This window comes from Furipterus horrens, unplaced genomic scaffold (assembly GCF_987537825.1).
Source record: "Furipterus horrens unplaced genomic scaffold, mFurHor1.1.pri manual_scaffold_3, whole genome shotgun sequence".
Classification (NCBI taxonomy): Eukaryota; Metazoa; Chordata; class Mammalia; order Chiroptera; family Furipteridae; genus Furipterus; species Furipterus horrens.
In genome coordinates this window covers 20564110-20582843 of record NW_028327173.1, presented here as the reverse complement: position 1 = coordinate 20582843, position 18734 = coordinate 20564110, and the positions used below count along the sequence as shown (strand labels likewise).

The 18734-nt window shown below is 41.3% G+C and overlaps 1 protein-coding gene across 1 annotated transcript; it reads right to left on the bottom strand.

Moving 5' to 3' along the window:
* Window positions 1-926: 926 nt before the first annotated feature.
* KPNA6 (karyopherin subunit alpha 6) lies at window positions 927-16874 on the bottom strand. The gene is made up of 14 exons (XM_090268257.1): window positions 16829-16874; window positions 13498-13631; window positions 12209-12301; window positions 11710-11809; window positions 10759-10853; window positions 9929-10060; window positions 8748-8836; window positions 7817-7916; window positions 7368-7531; window positions 7118-7196; window positions 5097-5222; window positions 4655-4782; window positions 2376-2554; window positions 927-1570 (listed from the first exon to the last, which is right to left on the bottom strand). The coding sequence occupies exons 1-14, from the start codon at window positions 16872-16874 to the stop codon at window positions 1383-1385; spliced, it is 1653 nt and encodes a 550-aa protein (XP_090124383.1). The 3' UTR covers window positions 927-1382.
* Between the last annotated feature and the right edge of the window lie 1860 nt (window positions 16875-18734).

Below are 18734 nucleotides of genomic sequence, written 5' to 3'. Positions count from 1 at the left end.
ATCAGATCAGGCTGACCTGCTACGTCAAGGTTCCAGAGCTGAAGCCTGGTCGCAGGTGGGGGCCCAGAACCCAAGCAGAGAAGAAAAGTATCAAGCTTGGGCCTCCTGAGTGAGGGAGCTTCCACATTTCTTTTTGGTCTTCCTCACAGTATCCTACTTATAGAAATTACAACAGTTCTTCCTCTTGAGACCAATTAAGATGGACCTACTTAATATATAGAATATAAAAAAATACAGAACTTTTTGACATTCTCTCCTTTGGAAGTAAAATATACATGATCCAACTATGGAAGAGGAAGAAGAGGAGGAAGGGCCAAAGGCAGGGATCCCTGGGTATCCCAATACATGACACTCTGACTCCAACCTCCTCTGCGACTTATGGGTCACCAGAGCAAGGACTTTCTCCTCAGGAGAAAGGAAGGACGACAGCCCCCTGTCTCATGCTTAGGAGAAAACACAGCTACCTCAGAGGTTCATTCAACTCTGAGGGGAATTTTCAAGTAAACAAATGAAGTTGGGTCGCACCATTGGAAGGTGGGTAGGAAACATGGGATCAGTAGCGACACATGGGAAGCCCCGTCTAAAAGGCCTGTGCTCTTCCCCTCCATTCCCACTGGTGTACTTGCCCCAGGAGATGGAGGGGGATCTCCCAAACTAAAGAGGTCTGGGAAAGGGTTAGAGGGAAGGAAGAGAAGGGCCTTTGTTTCATGATGACCTCCCTCTCAGCCTCTAGTCCCAGACAATGCTGGCAGCTGGGATTCCTAAAACGAGGAACTCATGGTTCTTGGAAAGAGCAATCTTAATACAAGAAAAATGTGCAAAAGAAAAAAAAAATTAAATAACTCAATCCAAGCATATATAAGATTAATATTCTGTCAGAGCAAGAACACTTTGTTTTGGATTTCTCCCCTCCCCTCCCACCCCCACTTCTGGAATATTCCATCTGCTCAAGTACCCAAGATAAGAGTTACACAGATCAGGGCAGAGAACTGGGAAGGATGAAGGAAGATAAAAGGGATCAAAGTCACCACTAAAGAAAAAAATAAAAATAAAAAAGGTGCAAAATTGATTACCTCAGTCCTCCTTTGTCTACCCCTGGGCTCCTGGGTTAGACATATGTGCAGTCAAAATATAGTGTAAGGAAGAAAAACCCAACACGTCCCCTTCTTGTCACAAAACCCAAATGTGAGCCTCAGATGGTTCTGTCTGTCCAGAGGGTGCTCCCTCCAGGGAAGGGGGTGGAGCAGGTCAAGAGCACAGTTTCCAGGGCAGCAGAGGTGTGTGGTGGCTGATGGCGGGGGGCCGGTTTCCCCCGCTCCAGAGGGCTGCTCTTCCGCTGGTTGGTGGTGCTTCCCATCCCATCCCCTCCCCGGAGGCAGACATTATAGCTGGAAGCCCTCCATGGGGGCCTCAGGCTGCTGGAAGATGAACTGTTGTTGCGTTTCATCCACTTGGGGAGCCAGGCTGCTATCATCATCTTCTACACCAAAGTAGTGCTCAATGAGGTCGAAGGCCTTCTGGTAGATCTCTTGGTTCTCATGGCTCTGGAGAAACTCAATTTTATCCAAGCCTATGGTGGTAAGAAGGAAGGAGGCAGAGTAAACTTTCACAAGTGCTTTTCTATGGCTCTGTGAAACATTTATCTACTTTCCCTTCCCTGAGGTATGTTGCTGTTTATAAACACAAATATGATTAGGTCTCTTTTTGCTCTGAAAGAGGAAAGCCAACATTTCCCCTCCAAATTACATAACTCCAAAGGAAAAACACCAACATGTCACTTATAAATTAGAGGTTCTAGTCCTGATTCTGTGTTCAACTGCCTGTGTGACCTGGGCAAATCATTAGCCTCTCAGAGATGAGTAATGAGTCCATTCTGCACTCTAACTGGAACTTGCTAGAAACTCACTTAAAAACACACCTCCAGTGCCGGACTTTATTATCAGTTCTAGAGCTTTCTTTTTGCATCTGTATCATACCTACTTACTGGGTAGAGGCCATTAAAAGGAGAACAGCTCTACTGCCCCTCAGAGGGAAAAGGAACTGGTGGGATAGAACCTCGCATTCAGGCCCCGGCCAGGTAGCTCAGCTGGTTAGAGCGGTGTCCTGATATGCCAAGGTTGTGGGTTTGATCTCTGGTCATGGCACACACAAGAAGCAACCAATGAATGCATAAATAAATGAAACAAAAAATCTCTCTCTCTCTCTCTCAAATAAATTAAAAAGAGAAAAAAAAGAACCTTGCATTCAATGGTGAGTCTAAAAAACATACATCCTCACAGTTATATGTACACAACTTTGGAGACCTGTAGTCCCAAGCCTCTGACCTAGAACCTCTCTACTGAAGGCAGAGATGACGATGGGGAGAGGGCACATACCGTAGGCTTCTTCGATGAGGCCACAGTAGGGATTAACCCCTGAGCCACTGCGCTTGCCCTCTTGCTCTCCGAGCCGAAGGATGTTCTCTAGTCCATTGAGGGCCACTTGCACAATCTTTGAATCCATCACAGTCAGCAAGTCACACAGGGGTTTGATGCAGCCCAGTGAGACCAGGTACCTGGGGAGCACAGACCAGGCAAGTTCGTATTAATGCAGGGCAAGGGAGGTGCTTTGATGCCTGTGGGTCTTCCTCATACATGTCAACATGCTGAGCAACGAAATCTTACTGAGCCTTCCTAACCACCCATCCTGCACCTCAGTCTCTCCACCTTCCCAGTGCTAATTTTCAACCTTTTCCCTCTCATGGCACATATAAATTAATTACTAAAATTCTGTGGCACATCAAAAAATATATTTTTGCCGATCTGACCAAAAAAAAAAAAAAAAGGTGTAATTTTGATTCATGCATACCTGATGGCTATTGTTGTGTTGGTTGTTGTCATTTTTTAAATTCGACAATCTAAGGGAAAAGAGGTCAGTGACCCTGACTAAATAATCAGGTATTGCATGTTTTAAAAATTCTTGCAGCACACTGGTTGAAAAATCACTGGTTCATTTCCATGTAAAAGTCTGCCACAGATTTCTCCTCCTCATCTCTAATGTCTCCTTGCTGCAGTAATATCATTTCCCTGCTTAAAAGTTTTCACAGTCCAAGCTCTGCAGGCATGACAATACACACCCTGTACAATCTGGATCCTACCCTCCTCTTCTAGCTTTGCTTCTCATCATTCCCTTCTAAGGACACTACATTCCAGTCCAACTTGTAAAGGTCTCCTGGTGTCTGGTTCTTGTACCTTTACTTATGCCTTTTCCAATCTTAACGGCTGCCCCGACTGGTGTGGCTTAGTGGCTGAAGGCCTTTTACAACCACGTATTTACCCTTCAAAGATTAACTTAATGGTTATCCCTTTTCTCCTGAAGCTTTATACAGACAGTCATATGTCACATAACAAAATTTTAGTCAACAACGGACTTCACATATGACAATGGTCCCATAAAATTATAATGGAGCTGAACAATTCCTATTATCTAGTGACATCATAACCATCATAACATCACAGTGCAGCACATTACTCACTTCTTTGTGGTGATGCTGGTGTAAACAAACCTGCACTGTCAGTTGTATAAGAGTAAAGCATACACAATTATGTACAGTACGTAATAACTGATAATAAACAACTATGCTGCTGCTTTATGTATTTATTATACTGTACTTTCTATAGTTATTTTGTTTTAAAGATTTTATTTATTTATTTTTAGAAAGAGGGGAAGGGAGGGACAAAGAGAGGGAGAGAAACATAATGTGCAAGAGAAACATTAATTGGTTGTCTCTTGCACACCCCCACATGGGGACCTGGCCCACAACCGAGGCATGTGCCCTGACTGGGAATTGAACTGGTGACCTTTTGGTTCACAGACTAGTGTTCAATCCACTCAGCCACACCAGCCAGGGCTTTTATCATTATTTTAAAGTGTACTCTTTCTACTTATAAAAAAAAAAAAGTTTGCTGTCAAACTGTGCTGTGTTACGTTGGCAGCAGCCTCATACATCTCAAGCTTACTGCACCTCTTGATTGCACCATTTTCTCTTCTGCTTGATTTTTGTCTCATGTTGTATAGGCTTGTAGCCTAGGAGCAGTAAGCTATACCATACAGCCTAAGTGTGTCATAGGTTAGACCATCTTGGTTTACGTAAGTGCACTCTGTGATGTTCACACAATGACAAAATCGCCTAATCTCAGAATGTATTTCTGTCATTAAGTGGTGTATGACTATACTGAACATACTTCCCTTCCCACCACTCCTACAAAACACATACATACAAATGGCTTTCTATTTGCTTCTCCCTCTCAAGTATCACCCCCCAAAATTATTTCTCTTAGAAGCTGCTTTGAGTGAACCACAGCATGGTCCTCCTTCATTTGTATGGATAATTGACAATTACATACATTCTCTCGCAGGCAGGAAGAGGTATAGGGGAGAGAGAGAGAGATGTACGTGTCATAGGTTTCTATTCTCCAGAGGGAAAAGAGGTATATGGTCTATAGGTATCTATTCCAGACTCCAGTGCCACTCTAGCAGTTTATCAGTTAAAACCTACTGCTGCTGGACAGGACAGATTATCCCAGAAAAAGCAGTCTGGAGGTCACATGTACCCACGAGATAAGAGGGAGAGTACACATATCACTCAGGACAATGGGTAAAAAATGTGAGATACCTGATCTGCTCAGGAGTTCCTCCAGATGTGGCATTGGTGATGGCCCAGGCTGCCTCTTTCCTTGTACGGAACTCTGCTTTCTGAAGAATTTCAATCAAAACGGGGAAGATGTTTGTATCTATGACAGCCTGAGAGGATTGGGGTGGGGTGAAAAGGAAAAAGTAAGGAGAGAAATCAAAACCAGCCCACAAATCAGCTAAGATTTAGACATCTTCCTTTCCTGGAAGTCTTCCTTTGTTTTTGTTAAATTGCTGAGAGGCTACAGGGGAACCTCGCTTCCGCTACACAGAACCTTTGACTAATAGCACAGACTCCAATTTCTACAGGGAAACAAATTCTTTTAGAAAGAAATCTTCTGCAACCTCTGGTGTCCCCATGCCTTCTCACCTGACATCTCTGCTCCCTGCTCCCTGTTCCCTGATGTCCCCCCTGTTTTTTCTACCTGTATTTGAGCCCTATTGCCAGCAGTAATATTGGAAATGGTCCAGCAAGCTTCTTTCCGGATTGATTCCTTGGGGCTGCTCAGCAAGTGGAGGAGGCAAGGGAGTGCTGAACAGTTGAGAATGACCTAGAACACCAAAAGCACAGGTAACAAAACAAAAATTAGATAAATGGATTTAATCCAAATTGAAAACTTTTGTGCATCAGAAGATACCATCAACAGAGTGAACAGGCAAACCACAGAATGAGATAAAATATATGCAAATCATATACCTGATAAGAATTACTGTCTAGAATATATAAAGAATTTCTACAAGTGAACAGTAAAAAACCAAGCAACCCAATTTAAAAAATGGGCAAAGATTTTAAAAAATAAATAAATAAAATCTTAAAAAAAAAAAGGGCAAAGCCCTGCCTGGTATGGTTCCGTGGATTGAGTGCCAGCCTGTGAACCGAAAGGTCATTGGTTCGATTCCCGGTCAGGGCACATGCCTGGGTTACGGGTCAGGTCCCCAGTTGGGGGCATGCAAGAGACAACCAATTGTTTCTCTTGCACACTGATGTTTCTCTCCCTCTCTTTCTCCCTCCATTCCCCTCTTTCTAAAAATAAATAAAAGTCATTTAAAAAATGGTCAAAAGATTTAAATAGACATTTCTCCAAAGAAGATATACAGACGGCCAAAAAGTAAATGAAAAGATGCCAAACATAAGTAAGCATTAGGGAACTGCAAATCAAAACCACAATGAGATACCACTTTACACTTATCAGGATAACTACTATCAAAAACCCCAGAAAATACAAGTGTTGATAAGAATATGGAAAAAACTAGAACCTGGTACTTTGAGGGTGGGAATATAAACTGCTATAGCCACCATGCAAAACCTCCAGTGGTTCCTTAAAATATTAAACATAAAATGATCATATTATCCAGTAATTCTACTTCTGGGTACATATCCAAAAGAACTGAGAGCAGACATTCAAACAAATAACTCAAGACAAATGTTCAATGCAGCATTATTCACAATAGCCAAAGGTGAAAATCACCTAAGTGTCTATCAACAGATGAATGGATAAACAAAATGTGGTGTATGCACACAATGGAATATTAATTTGACATAAAAATGAATGAAGGTCTGACACACATGTTACAATATGAATGAACCTCAAAGACAGGCTAAGTGAAATAAAGTAACACAAAGGGACAAATATATGTTTCCACTTATATGAGGTGCCTAGGGTAGTCAAACTCATAAAGTAGTATCATGGTTACCAGGGGCTAAGGGGGAGGAGGGGGAAATAGGGAATTATTTTTTAATGGGTACAGAGTTTCAGTTTGAAGTGATGACAAAACTGTGGAAATGGATGGTGGTGATGGTTATATAACAATGTGAATGTGCTTAATGCCACTGAAATGCACATTTGAAAATGGTTAAAAAAGTAAATTTTATGTTATGAATATTTGCTCATGCATGCACACATAAGAATGGCCTAGAAAATGAGAGTATGGGTTTCAGTGAGATTTCTCACCTGTAAGAAAATGTCAAGAATGCCACAAAATTATTCCAAATACTCAAGACCCAAAGAATATCCAGATCTCCAGCCTTTGACCAGAAAAGAGCCCTGTTTACTGTGCCCTCCCTGGAGGTGTTATTAACACAAGAGTAACATGAGGCAGTGTCCTTGGGATCCTAAAGGTCTAGGAAGTAGGAGTAAGGTTCCCTAGCTTTTAGTATCTTGAAAGGACCATGACTCAAAAACCGTTAACAATTACCTTACAGTGTCCTAGGTACTAAGTCAGGTTAATTTAGTGTTCGTTCAATAGCATAGGATGGATGATGATTTGCTTCCAATTTATAGAAAAAATGAAGGCAACCAAGCTGCTCATGATTATATGGTAAGTGGCAGAGTTGGAATTTTCCACTCAAGCCCATGTTTTCTTTCCTAGACCAGACTGCCTCTCATCAGGACCAAAGTCCTTGGTAGGGAAGAGTTTTGTCCACAGGCAGCTCTTCCTTCCTTACCTGGGTTTGGATGTCATCCCCAGTAACGATATTACCCACAGCTCTCAGGGCAGGAGAAGCCACTTTGTAATCATTATGCCTGCAGAGGAGAGAGAGCTGGTGAGTCAAGGGTCAGCACACAGTACTCAGCCCTTCTGACCACCACAGCCGACAGCCCTCTCATGGCTCCAGATCTCTGGACAGGGCAGCAGTTCTTTAGTCTGAGCTTGGAGAAGATTAGGGAATTTGTACCCTTTCTGAGACCACTCACATTAGAAGCTCTACCAATCTCCTGCAGACTCCAGAGTCTATGACTGCCTGGATCTTCTCATTGGGGCCATCAGACAAATAAGAAAGGGCCCAGCAAGCATCTGCCAGCAAGTCTGAGTCGCTGCTGAAGAGAAGGCGAGACAGCACAGGCAAACAAGGGGACACCTGTTGGAAGCAGAGTGAGAGGGACTCGTAAGGGGACGGCTACATCAGCTCTATTACTACTAACAATGCTGTCCCCTCCTTTACAAGTCATTCTAAGCCCTGGAGAGCCCTACTACAGTAAACCATCAGACCTAACTTTTCACGTTATCATCCACGCACATGAGATCACTACTTCACTGACAACTGCCTCTTTCGGTTTCCTGTAGATTGAGCGACTCTTAAGCATTCCCCAAAGACTTGAAAACCCCTATATAAAAATTTGTTCATACGAAGCAGCTCTCTCACCTTTGCAAACTCCGGAGGTGGGTTCTTCCCTCGGCAGAGGTTTGACAGGGCCCAGACTGCATTCCGTGTCATTGTCAGTCGTGTGGACTTCGTAAGGAGTCTGAAAGAAAAAGCAAAATCAGGTCCTGAGCAATGATGTCCTTGACATAGAGTTGTTGCCAATGAATCCCAGGAGCAAATCCAATCAGACGCTGGCAGCCTCAGTTTCTTCCTACCCATTGAACTAAGTTAAGTAAGACTGTTTGGGACACAGGATTAGGAGCAGCTATGTCTAGTTAAGACCACAGCTAATAAGGCAAACAGAAGGCTGGATCTTAAGGAAGTCTGCAAAGTTTTGAAGAGAGGACATATTGTGCCCTTAACTGTGGCCACAAGTTCTAAACAGGAAGTACTGTTCTCTTTGAAAATAAAAGCTGAAGGTATACTTTCTGTGAAGGGCCCAAGAAAGAGTTATAGTGGTAGCCTATGAGATTGTGCTCTCTGAGGAACAGTTCATCCATCTGTTTTGGTTTAGATGTAATGTAGCTCTACTTTAAGGCTATGGGAGGAAGGGATGGGAGAAGAATCCAGATAACTTTTCATGGGGTCTTTGACCTGAGGTTTAAAACAAAGCTCTCCAATGTACCTACGCATAAACCCATAAGCACATCAACAAGATGGGCTAATCCTGTCTCCCCTTGGCTCAAAAACAAGGTGGGTATGACCAACATGAAATTCCACAGTGCCATGAAGCGAGGAAGCACAAGGTCTGCCTTGGCACAGGCCAATGGCACAATCTTCTTGCTCTTAAAAGATATCTTTTACTTGGGCAATCAAAATGTGCTTTCAGCATTTCTGTATTTATTTATCATCTTAAGGTAACTGCCCCCCAAAGACCTGCCACATGCTGCCCTATAGATGCCCCAGGTACAGATGATCATTAATTACTCACGTTAACAAAGGATTAAGGATGGAACAGTTCAAGACGTAATCCCGGCAAACGGAGCTGTCTCCAGCTATGTTTCCCAGTGCCCAGACTGCCTGCAAAGGGGATGGTGAAACCGTCACCCACAGAGCCTATGGCTTCCCTGAGTACTTTACACTTACAACTACAGAGTGAAGACCCACCAATAATCAGGATGAAAACCATAACAAGGTCTGAGACACACTAAATTAGCTCAGGTACTATCTCTGCTGATGTCTTTTTTGGGCACTTCTCTATGAGGGCCTTTCTTCTGAGAGTTCCTGGTTCAGTGGAAAAGACAGGCTGACCTTTGTACTGCAGCCAGAGAATCCAAACCAAAACCCCTCTATCCCCGCTCCCCAGAAAAGGAGGAAGTGATTAAAAAGTTGCATTCTTGTAGCCTCATAGGACTGACCTTACTGTAACGGAGAAAAAAAATCCCAGCACCACTCTCCATTTCTATTCAAACAGCAAAAATCCAGTGGAAGAAATGGAAGTTGTATCTTTATTTCTATGATCTCTAGGTACTGAGAAATGGGTACTGTGGTTCTTTTTCCACTACCAGCTCTGATGCCAAATATGTGGAGTTTTTTCTACACCAACAACCAATTATCTGATACCAACTGCATGATAATTCAATTAAATTCTAACTCTTGCAGTTAGCACAGACCCCACAGGTTAAAGCTCAGTTCCACAAGACTGCCCCCACTTCAGACACTAGCTACAATTCCCAGCTGCCTCTGTACTTCTGACCCACTAGCTATAAATTCAGGTTCAGCAATTCACTAAAGGTTCACAGAAAAACAACATGTACCAATTTATTATAATGGCTACAACTCAGGAGGAGCTAAATGAAAGTGGGAGGTTGGGGTGGAGCAGTAGGGAACGGTTGAAGCCAAGAGTGCCCACCACCTAATCCTATGTTTGGACTTTCTGATGACCAGCCACCCCACCTCCAATTCTGAGATTATTTGGGAACCCCACCCTGAGTCATCAAATTAACATGGACTCAGGTGTGTTCCAAAGGAGCTTGTTACAAATAACAAAAAGTACTATCAGAAAATTCTAAGGTTTTTAGGAGGTCTTTGCCAGAACTGGAGACGAAGACCAAATATATTTTTTATTATAGCACAGGTGCCGTCAAGAATTAAGCCAAATTTGAGCATTACCTGTTCCTGTACGTCCTCAAAGTCCGAGTTAAGCAGCTCTATAAAAATGGGGACAGCCCCTGCTTCAATGACGATTTTGGTCTGCTGAGAGGTTCCAGAGGCAATGTTGGTCAGAGCCCAGGCAGCTTCAAACTGAAAGCGAGATTAAACCACGATGGAGAGGTCACTCCACTCAGGGCAGCCATGCCTACCAGCTGGCTCAGAGCAGTAAGCTTCTTGCTCCCGACTAAACAAACTAAAACGCAAGCCTTTTCCTCTCCCCTTTTAAATGGTGGGAAGAGGTATCCACAGTGACAAAACAGAACGGGAAGCCATAACTGGGCTTCAACGGCCCGGGACTGCTGCTGCACTGCTACAGCACCTCCGAGTCCTTTAACAAATTACTTCTTTATTTCCCAAGCTTCACCTTTCATTTCTGAAACCAGGAGTAGAGTGAGATGAGCTCTTAAAGTCCCTTTCAGCTGAGTTTCTAGTAAGTTTTAAAAGATTGACTCACCAACCATTTCTGAGAAGAGAAATCCAGAGAGGCTAAGTGACTTGCCTCAGGTCACACAGGTCGTGTGGAAGTGGACTAGAACCTCTGATTTATAACTGAACAATCAATCTGTAATATTATGGTATCTTTCCTTTGAGATTGTTTTAGGGAAGAGATCTGGTCTCTCTTGTTTGAAGCTAAGACTTCTGCAGCAACAAACTGATAGCGATAGCTTCTCTTAAATGTTTCCTCATATTGCTTGTCTATTTCCTGAGAGATGTGTCTACAGAAGCAGCCCGCCGCAACCACTTGGAAGGAGGGCTTTCATCTGGTACCCCTCCACCCCAGGTCTCACTTGTAATGTACAATTCTCGTTCCTCTTCAGAAACTCCACAAACCGATCCACCACTCCTGGAGTGTTGATAACTTCATCTATCGGAGGGCTAGGCTCTGGAAGAGAGAGAAAGGAAGGAGAGGAACAGTTAGGATAGACTTTGGCTGATGCATTCACTGGAGTCCACCCACCATCCTTCCTAGACACCCATGACACCCTTATGAACATTCCCAAACTCCCTTTGGGTGAGGTGGTTTTAACAACATTGGTCATTGAACAGAATCACACAGCTGATATGCTAAAGGAGAAAGCCCACACTAATTTAAGTATGCTCACCTCTGGCTTACTGAGCTTAAGCAAGGAAGAAAGTAAGGGAGAAAAGAAAGCCTAAGGTATAAGTGACCCTAGTCTAAACGTTCTCCTTCTAAGACCAGCATTCTTTTTCTTGGGAGGACTGCTTAATATACTGAGGCAAGAAGTATTTTTACTATCACATTTTTACTGAGCATGAACAATGTGCCTGGCACAGTTCCAGGTACTGAGGATACAGTAGTGAACAAAACCAAGTCTCTGCTCTCAAAGAGCTTACATCCTTGTGAGGACAGAATTCTATTCTGATAAAAGGTAACACATACAACGAGAAAAAGAACAGGTAAGCAGGGTAAGAAGATTAAAAATGCCAAGGGTTGGGGGATGGCCTGATTTTAAATAGGGTATCAGGATAGGCTTCATTGAGATGGTAGGATCTGATCATAGAAGTGAAAGAACTGTCACATAGATATGTCAAGTGAAGGATATTGGGCAGAAGGAATAGCCAGTACAAAGGTAAAAATGTGCCTGGCTTATCTAAAGATCACAGCCAGTAGGACTAGAGCAGAAAGAGTTAATGAGAGCAGCTTGATAAGGTTAGTGAGAAGAAACAAGACACTAAATCATGCAGGGAGTCTCTTTGGGGAGGACCAGGCTTTGTACCTTTGGAGAGCAGTTTCCGGAATTTCTGTGTGGTTGCTAACTGCAGGTCAGAGTCATCAGAAAAGAGCATCTCTACCATCTCTCTTGTGATCACACTCTCCTAGAACATAAAAGAGGTTCAAGGCTTTGCAAACCAACACTAGAGTCAGATATGAGCACATAATCCTGTGTGGCATCCTGCTTTGTGGAGAGCTGAGGGTCAGAGAGCATAACAGGCTCAGGAGAAGGTGTTTGTTTAGTCTATGGCTACTTCAAGTTGGGACATTTGAAAATGATTCCTAACTTGTGAGGCAACCGACAGCTTTCCTTAAGTGTTCCCTCAGGTGTCCCAATAAGAGATGAATCTTTGTTGACCTGTAAAGCTGACCAGCTACAAAAGGGCCCATGGAAGAAAGAGCTTAACATGGTTGTCAGCAAAACTACTAGATGATGTGAACTGCCCAATTTCTGTTCTGCAGGAGCAGGTACTTCCCAGGCCTGCCTGAAACAAGGGCCTTACCCCAGTGGTAGAGCTCACATAGGAGTCCATGAGGAGACTATCAAACATGGCAGCTTCTTCATTAATCATCTCCACATTTCTCCGTTTAAAAAGCTGCAAGTAAAGAGAAGAGATGGTGGTAAGACCAAAAACAAAAACAAAGAATAACCCAATGTTAAATTATGGCATAACTGTCAAAGAAATGCTAGCATAGTTGAGAATATGCCAAGTTTAATACACTGACATGGAAAGATATTCAAGGGCTTTACTTTCTAAATTTTTATTTTATCTGTTGATTTTACAGAGAGAGAGAGAGAGAGAGGAAAGGAGAGAGAGAAAAACATCCATTTGTTGTTCCACTTATTTATGCATTCACTGATTGATTCTTGTGTGTGCCCTGACCACGGACTGAACCTCCAACCCTGGTGTATCAGGATGATGCTCTAATCAACTGAGCAGCCCTGCGAGGGCTAAGGGATCTTTTTAAAAATTTGAAACTTCAAAAAAAATTTTTTATTTGTTGGTTTTAGAGAGGGTAAGAGAGGGAGGGAGAGAAAGAGAGAGAGAGAGACATCAATTTGTTGTTCCACTTATTTATGCATTTACTGGTTGATTCTTTATGTGCCCTGGCTAGGGATTGAATCTGCAGCCTTGGTATATCAGGACAACGTTCTAACCAACTCAGTTACCTGGCCAGGGTTAAGGGAACATTTTTATAAGCACAAAAATCTTTAAAGATTCTAATGCACTTTGTGTAAAGGGTGAAGAGTATTTAAAAAAAAGGCTTAGAAGGAAAGGAATAATGGTAAAGAAGGAGGGTAGGCAAAAGCAGGTTAGGAGACTGCATGTAGGTCGGGGCAAGGCACCAATTTAGTGGGTGTGTGGCAGAGCATAAATGATGAGGCATTAATATATTCTCAGTCCTAGGGTGACTTACAAAGAATGGACCCAAGAAACAAGCAAGACAGTCCAGAATAGCTGGTGAACCTCTTAAAAGGCCTGGCTTGGAGCTGGGACTCGAAGGCTAGGCTTACACTGACTACAGGGTAAGGAAGAGAGAGGCAACAGGGGCTAGAATATCGAAGACACAAATGACATCTAAATTGTTCTAGGTTATGGAAAAAGAATAAGGGATTGATTTTCTCTTTCTCAAAGCTTCCAACATTTCTTTACAACAAAGGAAATTATCAAACCTGGCAGCTTAGCTATTTTCCTAAAGGGAGGGTGAGAGTTCAAGGTGGAGGCCAATTATGGCAGCTGGATCCTTTTCCTAAAAACTAGTGCATTTAAGAATATTCCAGTTAACCCACTTGCTGCTCCCGCTTCTGCTTCCGAAGCTGAATGCCTTCTTCCTCTCTTCTTCGCCTCATTTCCTCAGGGTTTAGGGCATTGTTCTTATAGCTCTTCATTCGATAATTGTCTTTCCCTGGGCTTGCCATAGTTTCTAGAAGAAGAGAAGATACAAACACATTGGCAAAAGTTCTTAAGATAGCATTTCTTTTTCACTGGGCTTCTGTCCCTACCCACCCTCCCTTACTCAGGGAGACCACAGATTCTCAAGGAGGCCTAATAATCCCAATAATAGCACCTGAATCTCTAACACTACCAACCCAAACAGTTACCTTTAATCCTAGTAAGCTGGTTAAATAAGTGTAATTACAGTAACTGATATTAAGTGCAGTAGTTAAAGGTGTAGACGCTGGAGCCAGATTGTGTGGGTTCAAATTCTGGCTCTTCTACTTCTTAACTGTGTAAACCTTCAATAAATTGCTTTAATCTCTATGCCTCAGTATCTCCTCTTTAAAACAGGGACATAATAGTTCCTACTTCACAGAGTTGTTAGAAAAATTAAATAGGTTAATACATGTGAAGTACTTCTTAGAACAATGCTTGGCATGTGGTAAATGCTCACATGCTATGATCACTTCCAGGACAAGAGAGAAAACAATGACATGACTTTCCCAATAAACTCAAATATATTTAACCTAGTCAGCTGAAATAATTATAGTATATCCATTCAGTGAAATATCATGTATCTTTTTTAGATGACCCCATGGCCACCATCCATTTTTTAAATAAAAAATTTAATCTGTAATATTTGATATATACAAAAGAAACAATTTTGTTACCAAGCCAAATAATACAATGAGAACCTGTAAACCCACCATCAAATCTAAGAATATTATCAATATGCCTGAATTTAGTTGTGGGCTCTTCTCCTATCCCTTCATCTCCACTCCAACTCCAGTCAAAAGAAAACCGCTATCCTGAATTGTCATCTTTGTATTTGTTTTTAATCACATAAGTATATCCCTAAATATTTTATCATACTGTATTTAGTCTTTGGAGAATTGTCCCAACTCCACTGGGTTTCTATGATTTACCCATGTTTTTCATGGAGTTGCATTTCATTCATTTTTCCTGTTATATTATTTCACTGTCAGAGAAGGAAAACTCTGACTCCAAAAAACCTCCGCTGCCTTGCGGCATACCTCTTCAGGGGAAAGGCTAAGGGAGTAAACCCCGACAGAAAATCCGGAGCCGGAGTCCCTAAGGCGGTTTGACGTTGTAGTCAACACCGGCAACTCCTGCGGCGCACCTGAAGCCAAGCTGTATTGACTCCGTCTTTCCCTTGGACCCTTCAGCTGCGAAGAGAGGGGGGGTCTGCTGCATGGGCAACAGCAGACCCTCCATATTACCCTGCCCAGGCTCTGTAGCTTCAGCGTCATCGCACTTGATTCAACACGGGAGGAGACAGATACCATGTCACTCCCGAGTCGGACTGCACAACCATTTTCGGCGGTGCAGATAGACTCTTAAGAAGCTACACCATTGTCTCTCGAGACGGACGGCTGCCGACGATTTCACTGTATAAATATATCATAATTTAACCATTTTATGCTGGTCTTCCACTCCCCTCTCCCCCCCCATTTTATTCTATTACAAACTTATTGGAAAGTTGTTGAGCATTAAATGGTATATTCAAGTTCTCTGAAATTCTATTTTCACTTGAAAGCTAACATGTTATCACTGGCAACAAATACTGACTGACTTCATGCATTTTGAGAAAATGTCTAGCCAATACCTAAGTCTGAATAATGAGTTTTTCTGAGTTATTCTTTCAAGTAAAAACGTGTCTAGTTTAGCTAGTTATTTAAGCCCACAATGTGATTTTCCTCCAGACACATTTTCAAGGGTTAAATTTATATTATTTCATCAAGAACATTCCCAAGTGAAACGAGTATTTTTTTTCAACAGTGAGTGAGTGGTGGTGAAGAATACATGGACCACTAGTACATATTGTCTTGATTTGTGCTAAGGTACCAACAGTTTTATCCACCATTGCTTTCAAAACATCAGTACAAATGTCAATGCAGTGAAAATGACAAGTAACATCTTAAACTTTTTCCTGGCTTTACTGAGATATAATTGACATATAACATTGTGCAACTTTAAAGTGTACAAAGTAATGATTGGATATACTTCTATATTGCAAGCTGATTACCACAATGAGGTTAGCTAACATATCCATCACCTCACATGGTTACCTTTTTGTTTTTTGTGGTAAAATGTTTAAGATCTACTCTCTTAGCAACATTAAAGTATATAATACAGTATTAACCGTAGTCACTATGCCATATATCAGGTCCCCAGAACTTACTCACCTTACAACGGAAGTTTGTACCCTTTGACCACCCTCATCCATTTCTCCTACCCTGCCCCTAGCAACCACCAACCTACTCCTCTGTTTCTATGAGTTCTGTTTTTTAGATTCCACATAAAATGTGTAGCTGACTCTTGAACAACATGGGTTTAAACTGTGTGGGACCACTAATACAGATTTAAAAAAAAAAGAATCCTATTAGTGGATCTGAGCAGTTCAAACCCATGTTGTTCAAGAGTCAACTATATTTGTATTGTATTTCACTGTCTGACTTATTTCACTTAGCATAATGACCTCAAGATTCATCCATGTTGTGATTTTATTTTATTTCAGTGACTTCATTTCAGAGAAGTGGGACTGCTGGATCATATAGTTTATTTTTATTTATTTATTTTAATCCTCATCTGAGAATATGTTTTTATTGATTTGAGAGAGAGTGATCAATTTCTTGTTCCACCTATTTATGCATTTATTGGTTGATTCTTATATGTGCTCTGACAGGGGACAGAACCCAAAACCTTAAGAGTATTGGGATGATGCTCTAACTAACTGAGCTACAGGGCCTAAACAACAGACACTTTTTTTTTAAGATTCTATTTATTTATTTTTAGAGAGAGGGGAAGGGAGGGAGAAAGAGAAGGAGAGAAACATTGATGTGTGAGACACATTGATCAGTTGTCTCTTGCACGCCCCCGGCGCGGGACCTGGCCTGCAGCCAAGGCATGTGCTCCCTACCAGGAATTGAACCAGCAAACCCTTGGTCTTCAGGATGACGCCCAATCTACTAAGCCACACCAGTCAGGGCAACAACAGATTCTTCTTAAGTTTTTAAAAAATGTGTATTTTTTATCCTTACTCAATGACATTTTTTTCATTGCTTTTTAGAGAGAGGAAAGCAGAGAGGAAGGGAGAGAGGAAAACATCAATATGAGAAAGAAACATTAATTGGATGCCTCTCATACATGCTGGGATCGAACCCGCAAACTTTCGGCTACGGGATGACGATCCAACCAACTGAACCATGCTGACCAGGGCTAAACAACAGATTCTTATATAATAAAGTTAGAGAACTCACACTTTCTGATTTCCTAACTTCATTAAAAAGCTACAGCAATCAAAACAGTGTGGTACTGTATAAGGATAAGCATATAGATCAATAGAATAGAATCAAGAAACCAAAAATAAATTCACATATCTACTGCCAGCCAACTGATTTTTGACAAGGGTCTCAAGTCCATTCAACAGGGTAAGAATAGTCTCTTCAACAAATAGTGCTGGGCCAACTAGGTTTTCCAGATCTAAAAGAATAAAGTTGGATCCTGTAATATAAAAAAATTAACTCAAGAATCAACAACCTAAATATACAAGCTAAGACCATAAAAAACTCTGAAAATAATACATAGAAGTAAATTTTTACGATCTTGGATTTGGTGATGGATTCTTAGCTATGACATCAAAGGCACAAGCAACAAAAGACATTAACAAGTGAAAAGACAACTTATAGAATGGGAGAAATTATTTCCAAATCATCTATCAGGTAAGAGTTTAATATCCAGAATATATACACAATTTCTACAACTCAACAACAAAAAGACAAACAACCGAGAACCCACTTTTAAAATGTACAATGGATATGAACAGACAATTGGCCAATGTGCACATAAAAAGATGCTAAACATAATTAGTCTTAGGGAAATGCAAATCAAATCCACAATGAGATAACACTTCATACCTACTAGAATGGCTATAACAAAAATAAAGTAACAATATGACAAAGATGTGGAGAAATTGGAACCTGGTGCACTGCCATGGGAATGTAATAGTGTATCCTCTGGAGAAAACAGTATGGCACTGCCTCAAATAAATAAATAAACTCAATTACCATGTGACCTAGCAATTCTACTCTTTGGTATATCAAAAAGAATTGGAAACAGGGACTCAGTCAGACACTATATGCCAATGTTCCATGCAGTGTTATTCATTAATAGCCAAAAAATAAGAATCCTTGACAAACATTTTACAATAAGAACAAAAAAACAGGTGTCATCAACAGATGAATGGATAAACAAAATGTGGCATACCTCTACAATGGACAATTATTCAGCCATAAAAAGCAATGAAGGTCTGACCATGCTACAACATGAATGACCCCTGAAGACAATGAAATAAGTTAGATACAAAAAGACAAATATATTATTTCCACTTACAGAAGGTACCTAGAGTAGTCAAAGTCATAAAGACAGAAAGTAGATTAGAAATTAGGAGTTTCTGTTTGAGGTAATGAAAAGTTTGGAAAGAGAGTGGTGATGGTACAACATGGTAGATGTAATTAATGCTACTTAATTCTATACTGCAAAATGGTTAAGATGGTAAATTGTTATATTTTACTACACACACAAAAATATAATTGTAGCATACTTCCTCCAATTAAATCTGACAGTGAATCCCTGTTCTAACTATATTTTCTTCAGATTCTGTATTTATCTATTTGCGTTCATCTTCATAGGGCCAATTATTTTAATTATATTTTCTTGTTTTCTACATTCCTGATGTTCTGGTATTTGGAAACCTTACAGACCCAGGGAGATACTGCTCCTCTCAGGTCTACTAATTCCTAAAGATAACTTGCCTAAGAGCATGCTTTTGATATGCAAACTAACCAGTCAGAGCCAAAGACCCCAGAAGGCCATATTCCTCTGCTTTAATCACCCCATGGTGAAGCAGTAGGAAACTAGAGACTACATACTTCTATAGCCCAAACCCTCTGGAATTATTCAAACTAGCTTAATCCTAAACTGTTTACTTTGCTGTCTTCACTTTTCCTTGGAAATCCTACACTTAGTGAAAAAGCCGAGAAGCAATCTTTCCTTCGGAAATCCTAAT

What these genes read in the sequence shown, in the direction of transcription:
- KPNA6 (XM_090268257.1), bottom strand. Translation starts at nt 16,874, where the DNA reads ATGGTTCAGTTGGTTGGATCGTCATCCCGTAGCCGAAAGTTTGCGG. An exon ending in AGCAGAAGCGGGAGCAGCAA is followed by an intron (nt 12,302 to 13,497) that starts GTGGGTTAACTG and finishes CTTTACTTGCAG; the next exon opens with CTTTTTAAACGGAGAAATGT. An exon ending in CACCTCCGGAGTTTGCAAAG is followed by an intron (nt 7,532 to 7,816) that starts GTGAGAGAGCTG and finishes TGCTTCCAACAG; the next exon opens with GTGTCCCCTTGTTTGCCTGT.